General features: G+C 49.8%; 1 protein-coding gene across 3 annotated transcripts; it reads right to left on the bottom strand.

Moving 5' to 3' along the window:
• Nucleotides 1-591: 591 nt before the first annotated feature.
• Nucleotides 592-11,927, bottom strand: LUC7L3 (LUC7 like 3 pre-mRNA splicing factor). Of its 3 annotated transcripts, none has more exons than XM_069749119.1 (11): nucleotides 11,717-11,927; nucleotides 6,476-6,542; nucleotides 5,322-5,361; nucleotides 5,090-5,234; nucleotides 4,740-4,814; nucleotides 3,774-3,878; nucleotides 3,279-3,440; nucleotides 2,583-2,863; nucleotides 2,346-2,500; nucleotides 2,063-2,244; nucleotides 592-815 (listed from the first exon to the last, which is right to left on the bottom strand). In XM_069749119.1, the coding sequence occupies exons 1-10, from the start codon at nucleotides 11,813-11,815 to the stop codon at nucleotides 2,096-2,098; spliced, it is 1,278 nt and encodes a 425-aa protein (XP_069605220.1). In that variant the 5' UTR covers nucleotides 11,816-11,927; the 3' UTR covers nucleotides 592-815; nucleotides 2,063-2,095. The 3 variants fall into 3 exon arrangements, with proteins under 3 accessions (XP_069605220.1, XP_069605219.1, XP_069605221.1); XM_069749118.1 differs by having other exon boundaries at nucleotides 2,116-2,244; nucleotides 2,346-2,497; nucleotides 11,717-11,908; XM_069749120.1 differs by having other exon boundaries at nucleotides 2,116-2,244; nucleotides 11,717-11,907.
• Between the last annotated feature and the right edge of the window lie 1,229 nt (nucleotides 11,928-13,156).

Here is a 13,156-nt window from a genome sequence, read left to right as displayed (position 1 = left end):
AATATACCATAGAAAGAAAAAAAAAAAAAAAACTAGACGACCCAATCCAAATCTTATACACCCGTGGTTTCCTGTGTAGTCTACGAAGTGACACCTAATCTACTGTTTGGCTGCAGCGCTGGTAATCCATATGTGATCACTTTATGATCGGTGAGATCTCCCGGCGATCCCGAGAATTAATGTGTAGCCAACGCAGGGTTGTCGTACGATTCTCAGGATCGATGCGGGTCCACAAATGACCGATCACAGAGTGGTGGCGCATCCTAAAACTGCAAAAAAATATAAAGGTAAAAAACAAGAGACGCGGAAACAAACAGTAACAAGTTTATTTGAAAAAAGCAAGTAATATCAAGCCAAGTAACAACAGCGCACATTTACACGAGGATTCAGAGGATGCTTTTTATTGGATAATCTACCACTACTCGTAAAAAAAAAAAAATGTAAAAATAAAAGTTCACAAACATGTCGATTTTATTCTGGTTTTATTTCTCCCCCCCACCCAGAGTCCAAAAAATAAAAAAAAATGCTTTTTAATTTTTAAACCAGTGTGCGAGGTGGGTTTTAGCAAGTGCCTGCACTGGTCATAAATAATTTTATTTTTTTTTTACAGCGTGTCCTGACACCTCCAGGACGGACATGAAGTGGATAAAACTAGAATTACTTTGTGTGTGGGTGTAGGGGGGAGGGTGGTGGTATTTTTTATTTTTTTTTAATTCTCAATACAGGTTTCTGTCACCTCTTATAAAGTAGATCTTCAATTAAGACATCTTGGGGTGGGGAGGTGGAGAGGATGGCGGTCTCTTCGTCTTGTCGTCCTAGTTGGTAAAAGGCGCAAAGAAATAAAGAGAGAAAAAAATAAATTGCTGATAAAGATTCTATAGACAAATGCAAACTGATTATCTGTCCCCCAAAATCTAACACTTTCATGCAACAAAAAGGCATCTAGAACAGAAAAAAGGGGAGTATGTGTCAAATTACGGACAACCTTCTAACCTCCGATTTTTTCCGTCAGAGCCAAAAAAAAAAAAAAAAAAGGTTCTGTGCTACAATGAAAGCCGCTGGATCACACACGATACAATCTTCTCCTACCAAAAAAGACGTTAAAAAGACATACCTCGGTAAAAGCTTGAATGTAACATGGCCCGTTTAGAGCGAGCACAGATTTTTGCAATTAATACCTTTTACAGAATTTTTGCATTAATGACATCACTGCATCCCTAGACACAAGATTACCAAACTGTTAAAAAATAAAAAAAAAGTATAAAAAAAAATGCAAGAAAAAAAAAAACCATTGCAGCTTTGCTTGGTTGACAAAAAAAAAAAATAAAAAAAAATAATAATAATAATACATAAAATAAATAAACATCAAAGCTTATGCTAGTATGTAACAGCATTCAAACATGGATTTTGGTAGAGAAAGGAGTACCTGTCGAGAGTACCTGATTAGTATGACTGAATCCGTGATTTTTAATTTTCAGGGGCCCCGCTTACAACACCAACGCTGAGTGAGGTATGGCAGAGAGGTGAATTTATTCATTAACCCTACACTTCCAGCAATCCAATGCTCTCGAGTTACAGAACAGACCGCATTAGTGTGCAAGGCAAACCACTCCAAACAGCTTTCACAAAAACATCCAGAGATTTCTTTTATTATTCATTTTTTTTTTTTTTTTTTAACTCCAGCCATTTCTTATTTTTTTGTAATTTTTTTTTCCGTATAAATAAGAGTTGCGCCTCTTCGATAAAACTCTACGACTACGTTCACATTTGCTGCATTCGGTATTTATGACAAAGCATCAAGACAACATCTCGGCACAAGTGGCGCAAATGTCTGAAGAGGGCGCGGGAGGAGAAGATGGCTGGACGGATGGCCGTGGTCAGGGGGGGCACTACAAATACAGAAAATGACGATATACCTCCACAGATTCTGCAGGGCTACCGAGCTTTCCCGTGGGGGCCAGCAGGCATCTCAGAGACGCTCTTCATCTGTGCATACTTACGCTGCACCGTTACATTCTAGCACAACATAAGAGCTATGGACGGAGAGGCGCTGACCACTTACCTCTGACCGACCAGAGGACAAATCAGATCAGTTTTAATTGGACTGAGTGTCACCTTCAGATTTTACGCCCTCGTTGGCCCCATTCACTGAGGTCTGCTCGTTAGAGTCGGACTTGCGGGAGTCACTCGGTTCGTCCCGACTGCTTGACTTGCTGCTTTTTTTGTCGTCGGAGCTTCTTTTTTCTGGGGAGAAGAACGTGGTAACAATTTATAAAATGGACATGCCATGACGTTGTGTGAACTGGAGCCTAGCCATAGAGCGCCCGCACGGCCCCAGGACAAACCTCTTTCCTTTGACCTCCGCTCTCTGTCTCGGCTTCTGCTCCTGTGTTTGTAAGATTTGCGCTCTCTGCTTTTGGATCGCCGCTTGTCTCTGCTGCGGGACCGGTGCCTCCGGTCCGTTCTGTTGTGGCTTCGGCTACGCTGGCGTTCCCGGCTTCTGAAGGGACACGGGGGAGCTATCAGGCATGGCCAGCAGCAGATAACGGGTTAATAATACATGGCACCGAGGCGACGCGTACCTGCTTCTCCTCCGGTCCCTGCTCCGCGACCTCTTGTGGTCACGGGACCGGCTGCTCCTCCTTTCGGACGCTCTGCTGGAGTTGCGGCTGTGGGAACGGCTTCTTTTGCGCTTGTCGCGCTCTCGGTTTCTGTCTTTGTCTCGCTCTTCTTCCTCTCTGCGCCGTTTCTTCTCCTTCTCTTCTTTCTCACGTTCCTTTTCTTTTTCTCTGTCTTTTTCTTCTTTCTCCTTTTTTAACTTATCGTCCCGCTCGGGCTCATCTGTCTTTTTCCTAAGTTTTTCCTTCACCCAAGAAAAAAAAAAAAAGAATTACTCAAAGCATCGACTACAAGGTGGATGCCATAACCTTGTGGGCCCACCACCCATCGCTGCACTTCAGTCACCATTTCTCAGCATTTGTCTCCATTATTGGACCCGCCTGCACTAATGGGGGCGCCACTGTGCAGTGACTGCTTATATGGGGGCAGCACAAGCTATGCAGCCCCTTCAGTGTCACATGAAGACGGTCCCAGATATGAGAGCTCGTGGCTTTGGGCATCTCCGTACACAGGCATGTAATACGATGCATTTCTAACCCTGCCCAATGTGATAGCACGGTGTGAGCCGCCACCTTCCACCACCCTCTACTGGCAGCACAGCGGAATGACCGCTCGCATTTTCCCCTCCATTCCCAACCATGTATTCAGTGTCCAGTCACCTTTAACTCCTCCACCGTGTTCTTTATTTTGGCGTAGCCCATGTGTTGTTTGCCCATGAGATGGTCGTCCACCCGGGACTGAGCGTCTCCAACAATCAGGAAGGCACCGCAGACCTCGCACACCTCCATCTGCTTCTCCTGGGCAGCAAAACTTTCAATGGTCTGCAGGAAGAAAAAGTAAAAAAGTGAAAAGGGAGAACTATGTTCACACGGGGTTAGGATGCTTCGTGGTGACCCGATAGGCGAGGGAATGGCTGCACCCGGGATGTTCCTAGACCTACGGTAACCACAGGCCTACGTCATGGCTGCCCACCCTAGGAGAGGAAGCGATGCATATTGGACACCGGCGGAGGAAAAGCGGAGCACTGCTCTCCGTAGACCAGTCTGCTGCTCCGCCATGGGCGCTGCGGCCCTTTACCTCTCCTGTTGTCTCAGTCACACTAAGGAAAGCAGGAGAGAAGCCCCCATCTGGTTCTCCATAAGCCCCTAACTCACCGATGTCGTAGACTTCAGAAGTTCCCGCTCTTCCTTTAACTGTTCGACGAGTTTCATCATCCCCTGTGCTTCCTCTACTTTTCCTTCAGAGCCGAGCTCCTCTATCTGCAAAGAAAATGTCACTAGTGAATACAAGGCTGCTGTGGAGTAAGGAGGACTAAAGAGTCCGCTCATCATCACCGAGGACTGACGTCGGCGGCCGTGGAGAGGGGACGCCGCTTCGGCAGCCGCTGCGGGCTGACGCATCACCAACCGCAGAGAGGGGACGACGCAGGCAGACGCATCATCAATCACGGAGGGGATGCTGCAAGCGGACGCATCACCGGCCGCAGGGAGGGGACGCCGCGGGCTGACACGTCAAAGGCCGTGGAGAGGGGACGACGTGGGCTGACACGTCAAAGGCCGTGGAGAGGGGGACGACGCGGGCTGACACGTCAAAGGCCGTGGAGAGGGGACGACGCGGGCTGAAACGTCAAAGGCCGTGGAGAGGGGACGCCGCGGGGTCACAAGTCCAGATGTCACACTGTGGATAATCCCAGCAGCGCCTCTCCATGCCAGATGTAAAATTGAGAGTGGCTACCTGCGATCCGGATTTAGTGAGGCCTGAGGATTCACTGCTGACCCTGGGTAAAACGCCATCTGACCCGGTAACAGCCATCTGTGCACGGATCAGAAATTATTGAACGGCATGTCCAGAACCACTCACTTCAGCATCGGCAGGCAAATGGCGTCAGCGACGCTGCGTATGCACAGAGCTGCCGAGACACGCACCACAATAGGGCAGGTCTGTGCCAATGTTACGTCACCAGGGCCGCTTCGCTCCAGGCGTACAAGCGAGCGGCGACGGACAACACCCCTATAAGTCAGGAGAGCGCCCAGTGATCGATCTCTGCCTTCAGTCAATGACAGCAAGCGGAGATACACCGGAAGGTAATCACGAGGCCGCCGGGCGTCAGGGCCCATTACCTGCAGCAGCAAGGCTTCAATTTTATCTGTCAATACTTGGATCTTCTCCTCATTCTTCCCTGCCGGCCCAACAGACTGTGGAAGAAAGAAATAACAGGTAAGGAAAGGGTTACACCGAGGGGCAGAGACTGGAGACCCCCAACACTTATGGAGGGAGCAGCAATCACTCAGGATCCCCCCTCCCCGGCCACAGACTCACGACAGCGCTCCCCAATGGCTAGGACGCCACACGGGGACCATGATCCACATTGGGCTACAATTCCGGGTTCCCCCATAAGCAGCAGATACTGTGCACAATCCTACAGACCCCGGGAGCTGCGACTACATCCTGTGCATCCGCATATACGTACCCCAGATGCCTGCTGACTCTGGGACAGAGCCAACCGCGCGTGACCCCTGCGGATCCGCCGCTCCACCTCGGCCAGCAAGCTCTGCAAGTACCGCAGGAACTCCCGCTCATAGCCGACCTTCAGGAAGCGCGAGCTCTTCTCGTATCTAGGATATAAGAAACCGGCAGCGGGTGAGAGGACGGCAGAGACGGACGCAAGGCACAAGTGTAACGCCATGGACGGTGACACTCACTGTTTACGCAAGTTCTCGTCATGGATCTTCTCACAAGGACCTGCAAAACATGGAAAGAGAAAGGGAAGTTTCAGCCTGCAATCTGTATTCATTATCAGACCGCAAAATGCAGTTTGCAACCTGATCAAAATGTCATTTTTCCCTTCATGGAGTGTCTCTCCCAGTAATATAGGCTGGATGTGAGGTCTGTGTGTCTCTCCCAGTAATATAGGCTGGATGTGAGGTCTGTGTGTCTCTCCCAGTAATATAGGCTGGATGTGAGGTCTGTGTGTTTCTCCCAGTAATATAGGCTGGATGTGAGCTCCGTGTGTCTCTCCCAGTAATATAGACTGGATGTGAGGTCTGTGTGTCTCTCCCAGTAATATAGGCTGGATGTGAGGTCTGTGTGTCTCTCCCAGTAATATAGGCTGGATGTGAGGTCTGTGTGTTTCTCCCAGTAATATAGGCTGGATGTGAGCTCCGTGTGTCTCTCCCAGTAATATAGACTGGATGTGAGCTCTGTGTGTCTCTCCCAGTAATATAGACTGGATGTGAGCTCTGTGTGTCTCTCCCAGTAATATAGACTGGATGTGAGGTCTGTGTGTCTCTCCCAGTAATATAGGCTGGATGTGAGGTCTGTGTTTCTCCCAGTAATATAGGCTGGATGTGAGCTCCGTGTGTTTCTCCCAGTAATATAGGCTGGATGTGAGCTCCGTGTGTCTCTCCCAGTAATATAGACTGGATATGAGCTCCGTGTGTCTCTCCCAGTAATATAGGCTGGATGTGAGGTCTGTGTGTTTCTCCCAGTAATATAGGCTGGATGTGAGGTCTGTGTGTCTCTCCCAGTAATATAGGCTGGATGTGAGCTCTGTGTGTCTCTCCCAGTAATATAGGCTGGATGTGAGGTCTGTGTGTTTCTCCCAGTAATATAGGCTGGATGTGAGCTCCGTGTGTCTCTCCCAGGAATATAGGCCGAATGTGAGGTCTGTATCTTTGAAGTGAGGGAACTTGATAACATAGTGGTAGCACCAATGTGATCTACGTTTTGCTAATCAGACTGTAAAGTGCTTGTATTATTGCCCATTTCAGAGGTCTGCTAGTCACAAGTTCATGACAATGACATAGGACAACCACAAGGGGGCGCTCTTATAACCAGCAATGCACCCGATACTTACCCAAATCCGACCTGGTGTTTGTGAACAGCTCGGCTGGACAGAATTCACACAGAAAGTGTTTACAAACCTGCAGGGGTCAGAATAAATGATCGTTAGCCAGGAGGCACTAAAGGGATGTTACCGTCACCCTGCAAAATGTCTGCCGATGTCGCCCTTGGTTCAAGTTATCAGAAGTAGTTGATTCGGACGGATGGACCCTTTAAATTTCATACTATAAATATCTGGGATTATGCAGGACCTCGTCCCCCGCCAGGCTGAAAATGTCAGAGGGCAGCAGGGAAGCTGGCACCATCGCTGCAGACATGCAGGACTGGACACCAGCCACATTGTACCTGCCAGGGCAATGCTGGGACTTGTAGTCACATCCCTAGAGGACAGCCACAGCTGGACTCCTGACTTATCAGTCCCCCGACCCAGGAGGTCGCCATCATAGACAATGGTGAGGACTGAGCCCATCATTGTGCTCCGCAGCAGTGGCCAGCGGTCTCCTGAGCAGAGCTGGGCCAGGTCCTCCGCAGATGACAACGCTACCATTCACTGACAGCAAGAGGAGACTGGAGGAAAGCCTTTCTGGGCGCTGCCGGACTAGACGTGGAAAGTGACTGAACCGGACGACCACCCAATGTGAATGGCGCACGGACCCCCCGATACAGCAGAGATCAGGCAGATGGATTCTAACATGTCCAATCTCACTTTCATCTAAAGGTAGATGATAATCCGCCGGCGTCTGCCCCACTGTATACTCCCCTCATGTGCCTGATATATGCGTATGGGGGGCCGCAGGCCGGACCATGTGACCTGTAAGGCCAGCTTCATTTACAATACATTGCAAGAGACCCCAGGGAGCACAGCAGCCCCCCACCCCAGGTGTGACCGCACCACCACATCTGTACAGAGGAAGGTCAGGAGTCAGCACCCACAATGTAAAAACAGAACCTTCACTCCCACATCATCTGCCTCTAAAGACCCCGACTGCCAGCCACGGTGTACATGCATTACTGATCCTATATTATACCCCAGAGCTGCACTCACTATTCTGCTGGTGCAGTCACTGTGTATATACATTACTGATCCTGAGTTACATCCTGTATTATATCCAAGAGCAGCACTCACTATTCTGCTGGTGCAGTCACTGTGTACATACATTACTGATCCTGAGTTACATCCTGTATTATACCTCAGAGCTGCACTCACTATTCTGCTGGTGCTGTCACTGTGTACATACATTACATTACTGATCCTGAGTTACATCCTGTGTTATACTCCAGAGCTGCACTCACTATTCTGCTGGTGCAGTCACTGTGTACATACATTACTGATCCTGAGTTACATCCTGTATTATATCCCAGAGCTGCACTCACTATTCTGCTGGTGCAGTCACTGTGTACATACATTACTGATCCTGAGTTACATCCTGTATTATATCCCAGAGCAGCACTCACTATTCTGCTGGTGCTGTCACTGTGTACATACATTACTGATCCTGAGTTACATCCTGTATTATACCTCAGAGCTGCACTCACTATTCTGCTGGTGCTGTCACTGTGTACATACATTACTGATCCTGAGTTACATCCTGTGTTATACTCCAGAGCTGCACTCACTATTCTGCTGGTGCAGTCACTGTGTACATACATTACATTACTGATCCTGAGTTACATCCTGTGTTATACTCCAGAGCTGCACTCACTATTCTGCTGGTGCAGTCACTGTGTACATACATTACTGATCCTGAGTTACATCCTGTATTATACCTCAGAGCTGCACTCACTATTCTGCTGGTGCTGTCACTGTGTACATACATTACATTACTGATCCTGAGTTACATCCTGTATTATACCCCAGAGCTGCACTCACTATTCTGCTGGTGCAGTCACTGTGTACATACATTACATTACTGATCCCGAGTTACATCCTGTGTTATACTCCAGAGCTGCATTCACTATTCTGCTGGTGCAGTCACTGTGTACATACATTACTGATCCTGAGTTACATCCTGTATTATACCCCAGAGTTGCACTCACTATTCTGCTGGTGCAGTCACTGCGTACATACATTACTGATCCTGAGTTACATCCTGTATTATACTCCAGAGCTGCACTCACTATTCTGCTGGTGCAGTCACTGTGTACATACATTACTGATCCTGAGTAACATCCTGTATTATACTCCAGAGCTGCACTCACTATTCTGCTGGTGCAGTCACTGTGTACATACATTACTGATCCTGAGTTACATCCTGTGTTATACTCCAGAGCTGCACTCACTATTCTGCTGGTGCAGTCACTGTGTACATACATTACTGATCCTGAGTTACATCCTGTATCATACTCCAGAGCTGCACTCACTATTCTGCTGGTGCAGTCACTGTGTACATACATTACTGATCCTGAGTTACATCCTGTATTATACCCCAGAGCTGCACTCACTATTCTGCTGGTGCAGTCACTGTGTACATACATTACATTACTGATCCCGAGTTACATCCTGTGTTATACTCCAGAGCTGCATTCACTATTCTGCTGGTGCAGTCACTGTGTACATACATTACTGATCCTGAGTTACATCCTGTATTATACCCCAGAGCTGCACTCACTATTCTGCTGGTGCAGTCACTATGTACATACATTACTGATCCTGAGTTACATCCTGTATTATACCCCAGAGCTGCGCTCACTATTCTGCTGATGCAGTCAATGTGTACATACATTACTGATCCTGAGTTACATCCTGTATTATACCTCAGAGCTGCACTCACTATTCTGCTGGTGCTGTCACTGTGTACATACATTACATTACTGATCCTGAGTTACATCCTGTGTTATACTCCAGAGCTGCACTCACTATTCTGCTGGTGCAGTCACTGTGTACATACATTACTGATCCCGAGTTACATCCTGTGTTATACTCCAGAGCTGCATTCACTATTCTGCTGGTGCAGTCACTGTGTACATACATTACATTACTGATCCTGAGTTACATCCTGTATTATACCCCAGAGCTGCACTCACTATTCTGCTGGTGCAGTCACTGTGTACATACATTACATTACTGATCCCGAGTTACATCCTGTGTTATACTCCAGAGCTGCATTCACTATTCTGCTGGTGCTGTCACTGTGTACATACATTACATTACTGATCCCGAGTTACATCCTGTATTATACCCCAGAGCTGCACTCACTATTCTGCTGGTGCAGTCACTGTGTACATACATTACATTACTGATCCCGAGTTACATCCTGTATTATACTCCAGAGCTGCACTCACTATTCTGCTGGTGCAGTCACTGTGTACATACATTACTGATCCTGAGTTACATCCTGTGTTATACTCCAGAGCTGCACTCACTATTCTGCTGGTGCAGTCACTGTGTACATACATTACTGATCCCGAGTTACCTCCTGTATTATACCCCAGAGCTGCGCTCACTATTCTGCTGATGCAGTCAATGTGTACATACATTACTGATCCTGAGTTACATCCTGTATTATACCTCAGAGCTGCACTCACTATTCTGCTGGTGCTGTCACTGTGTACATACATTACATTACTGATCCTGAGTTACATCCTGTGTTATACTCCAGAGCTGCACTCACTATTCTGCTGGTGCAGTCACTGTGTACATACATTACTGATCCCGAGTTACATCCTGTGTTATACTCCAGAGCTGCATTCACTATTCTGCTGGTGCAGTCACTGTGTACATACATTACATTACTGATCCTGAGTTACATCCTGTATTATACCCCAGAGCTGCACTCACTATTCTGCTGGTGCAGTCACTGTGTACATACATTACATTACTGATCCCGAGTTACATCCTGTGTTATACTCCAGAGCTGCATTCACTATTCTGCTGGTGCAGTCACTGTGTACATACATTACTGATCCTGAGTTACAACCTGTATTATACTCCAGAGCTGCACTCACTATTCTGCTGGTGCAGTCACTGTGTACCCCAGAGCTGTGGTCTCCCATCATGCACTGTATGTAGTGTCCGCACACGGTTTCCTCTAGTTACAGTGCAGCACATGTTACCTTATGTGCGGGGCAGTGATCTCTCCACTATCGCAGCTTGCTGACAGTTTCCAGTTCTCACTAGTAGAATAGTGACTGCATGGCCAAGGCTAATGACCGATGCATACAAACAGCCACTGCAGCCAATCACAGCGCTGGGCGGTGAGGTCATCCGTGCAGGGGGGGGCGCATAAGATGAGAATTTAACTTTGTTCTTTTACTATATTTTCTATTATCCGACTTTTCTAACCTGAGATGATATTTGAAGAACATTGTGCTGGACCTTGTAGTTCTACACAGAAAATGGCTATAAACCTGAAAGGTGTCAGCACCACACTCCCAGTAACCCCTCCACCCCCGCCCAGTCCCCCATTAACCCCTCCACCCCCACTCAGTCCCCATTAACCCCTCCACCCCCGCCCAGTCCCCCATTAACCCCTCCATCCCCGCCCAGTCCCCCATTAACCCCTCCATCCCCGCTCAGTCCCCCATTAACCCCTCCATCCCCGCTCAGTTCCCCCATTAACCCCTCCACTCAGTCCTCCATTAACCCCTCCACCCCCGCTCAGTCCTCCTTAACCCCTCCATCCCCGCTCAGTCCCCCTTAACCCCTCCATCCCCACTCAGTCCCCCATTAACCCCTCCATCCCCGCTCAGTCCTCCATTAACCCCTCCACCCCGCTCAGTCCCCCTTAACCCCTCCATTCCCACTCAGTCCCCCTTAACCCCTCCATCCCCACTCAGTCCCTCTTAACCCCTCCACCCCCGCTCAGTCCCCATTAACCCCTCCACCCCCGCTCAGTCCCCATTAACCCCTCCATCCCCGCTCAGTCCCTTAACCCCTCCATCCCCGCTCAGTCCCTTAACCCCTCCATCCCCGCTCAGTCCCCCATTAACCCCTCCATCCCCGCTCAGTCCCCCATTAACCCCCCCAATCAGTTCCCCCATTAACCCCTCCATCCCCGCTCAGTCCCCATTAACCCCCCACTCAGTCCCCCATTAACCCCTCCATCCCCGCTCAGTTCCACATTAACCCCTCCATCCCCGCTCAGTTCCACCATTAACCCCTCCACCTCCGCTCAGTCCCCATTAACCCCTCCATTCCCGCCCGCTCCCGTCATTAACCCGTGCACCGCCAGCTCCCGGAGGTTCTGTGCCCCTCCCCCGGCCACAGTGTCGCCCTCCTCCTCCATGCTCCCTCCGCCCGCGGCCTACCACTCACACTGTCGTCATCCCAGCGGACGTTACTTCGCTTCTCGTCCGGCGCCAGGTTTCGGTCCCGGCCCATCAGCTCGTCCAGTAACTGCGCGGCGGACAACATGGCTGCGACGCGTCCCGGAGCCTCTACACCGAGCGACCGACGGCGCCGCACACACGGACAAGATGGCGGCCGCGCGAGGGTGAATCCCAGCGTGCACTGCGCAACCGCCCTCACAGTCTCGGCCACGCCCACCCGACGCCTGAAAACACGCCACCTCTGGGCTGACTGCCCTGGTAACCATGACACCCTGGCCCCGCCTCCTCCCGCACTAGATGCCCTGGCCCCGCCTCCTCCCGCACTAGATGCCCTGGCCCCGCCTCCTCCCGCACTAGATGCCCTGGCCCCGCCTCCTCCCGCACTAGATGCCCTGGCCCGTGCTTCCCATAACTGTCACGTGACCCGTGAGCAGCACACAGGGGCCAGCTCCGGGTCTGTGGCCCTCAGGGGCCCCTCTTCTCCTTCCAGCAGTGATAACATTCTCTTTCTCCATCATTAGCGCTATGTGATGCCTTTTCTTTGGCAGCCCGGGCTGTCGCTGTTACTGTGGCCATTTTTGGGGCCATACGACCTTCTCGTCTCGTTTTCTTACCATTTCTTACTATTTTTGTGAGGCACAGAGGCTGAGCCTGAGCGAGCTCTCCGTTTCTCTCTCGTCTTCATTGTGGCGATCACGGATGCGATAAATAACGTTATATTTCATTAGTCCGGAGCGTTCCGCACGCGGCGATACCAAATATGTGCTGTATAAGTCGTACGATAACACTGCGGTGTGCTGGGTGGACAAACATGGCCGACACGGGGTGGACAAGTCACCAGTGGGGCACAAACACTCGCCCTCCAGTCTGCGAGTGCCTCTGCCCAACGGGGGGCCGGGAGACATCCATGTCCGTGTGTGCGCTACGTGTGCCGCATCAGTACCACACGGACGGCCGCCGGGGAAGAAGCGCTACAGTCAGCACTGTTCCCCGGCGGCTGGTGCTGAAGCCGAATGTCCTCATCCTCCCCTGCTCTGACGGTGATCAGAGGAGAATGATGAGTGTTATATTAAAGTCCGAACGACAGCAGGTGGGGCTCTCGGGACTGTTATCCCCATCATCCGTCACTTGCTGCCGCTAATAACAGTGACAGTAGATGCGGATGATCGGGGTATTCCACAGCTGCGATTTAAGCAAATGAATGAATGAGAAACCCGACGTGGGTTCCCCCTATTTTATTAACCAGCCAGACAAAACTCACAGCTGGGGGCTTCTGCAAGGTTGGTTATCAGGAATTGAGGGGTCCCCAAGCTGTTTTTTAATTATTTAAATAAATCATATTTTTTTTAAACAGCGTGGGGTCCCCCCCATTTTTGACAACCAGCCTTGCTAAGGCTCACAGCTGGGGGCCATTGATATAGGCCCC

The sequence above is a fragment of the Ranitomeya imitator genome, chromosome 2 (assembly GCF_032444005.1).
Source record: "Ranitomeya imitator isolate aRanImi1 chromosome 2, aRanImi1.pri, whole genome shotgun sequence".
Lineage (NCBI taxonomy): Eukaryota > Metazoa > Chordata > Amphibia > Anura > Dendrobatidae > Ranitomeya > Ranitomeya imitator.
This window is presented reverse-complemented; position numbering and strand designations above follow the sequence as displayed.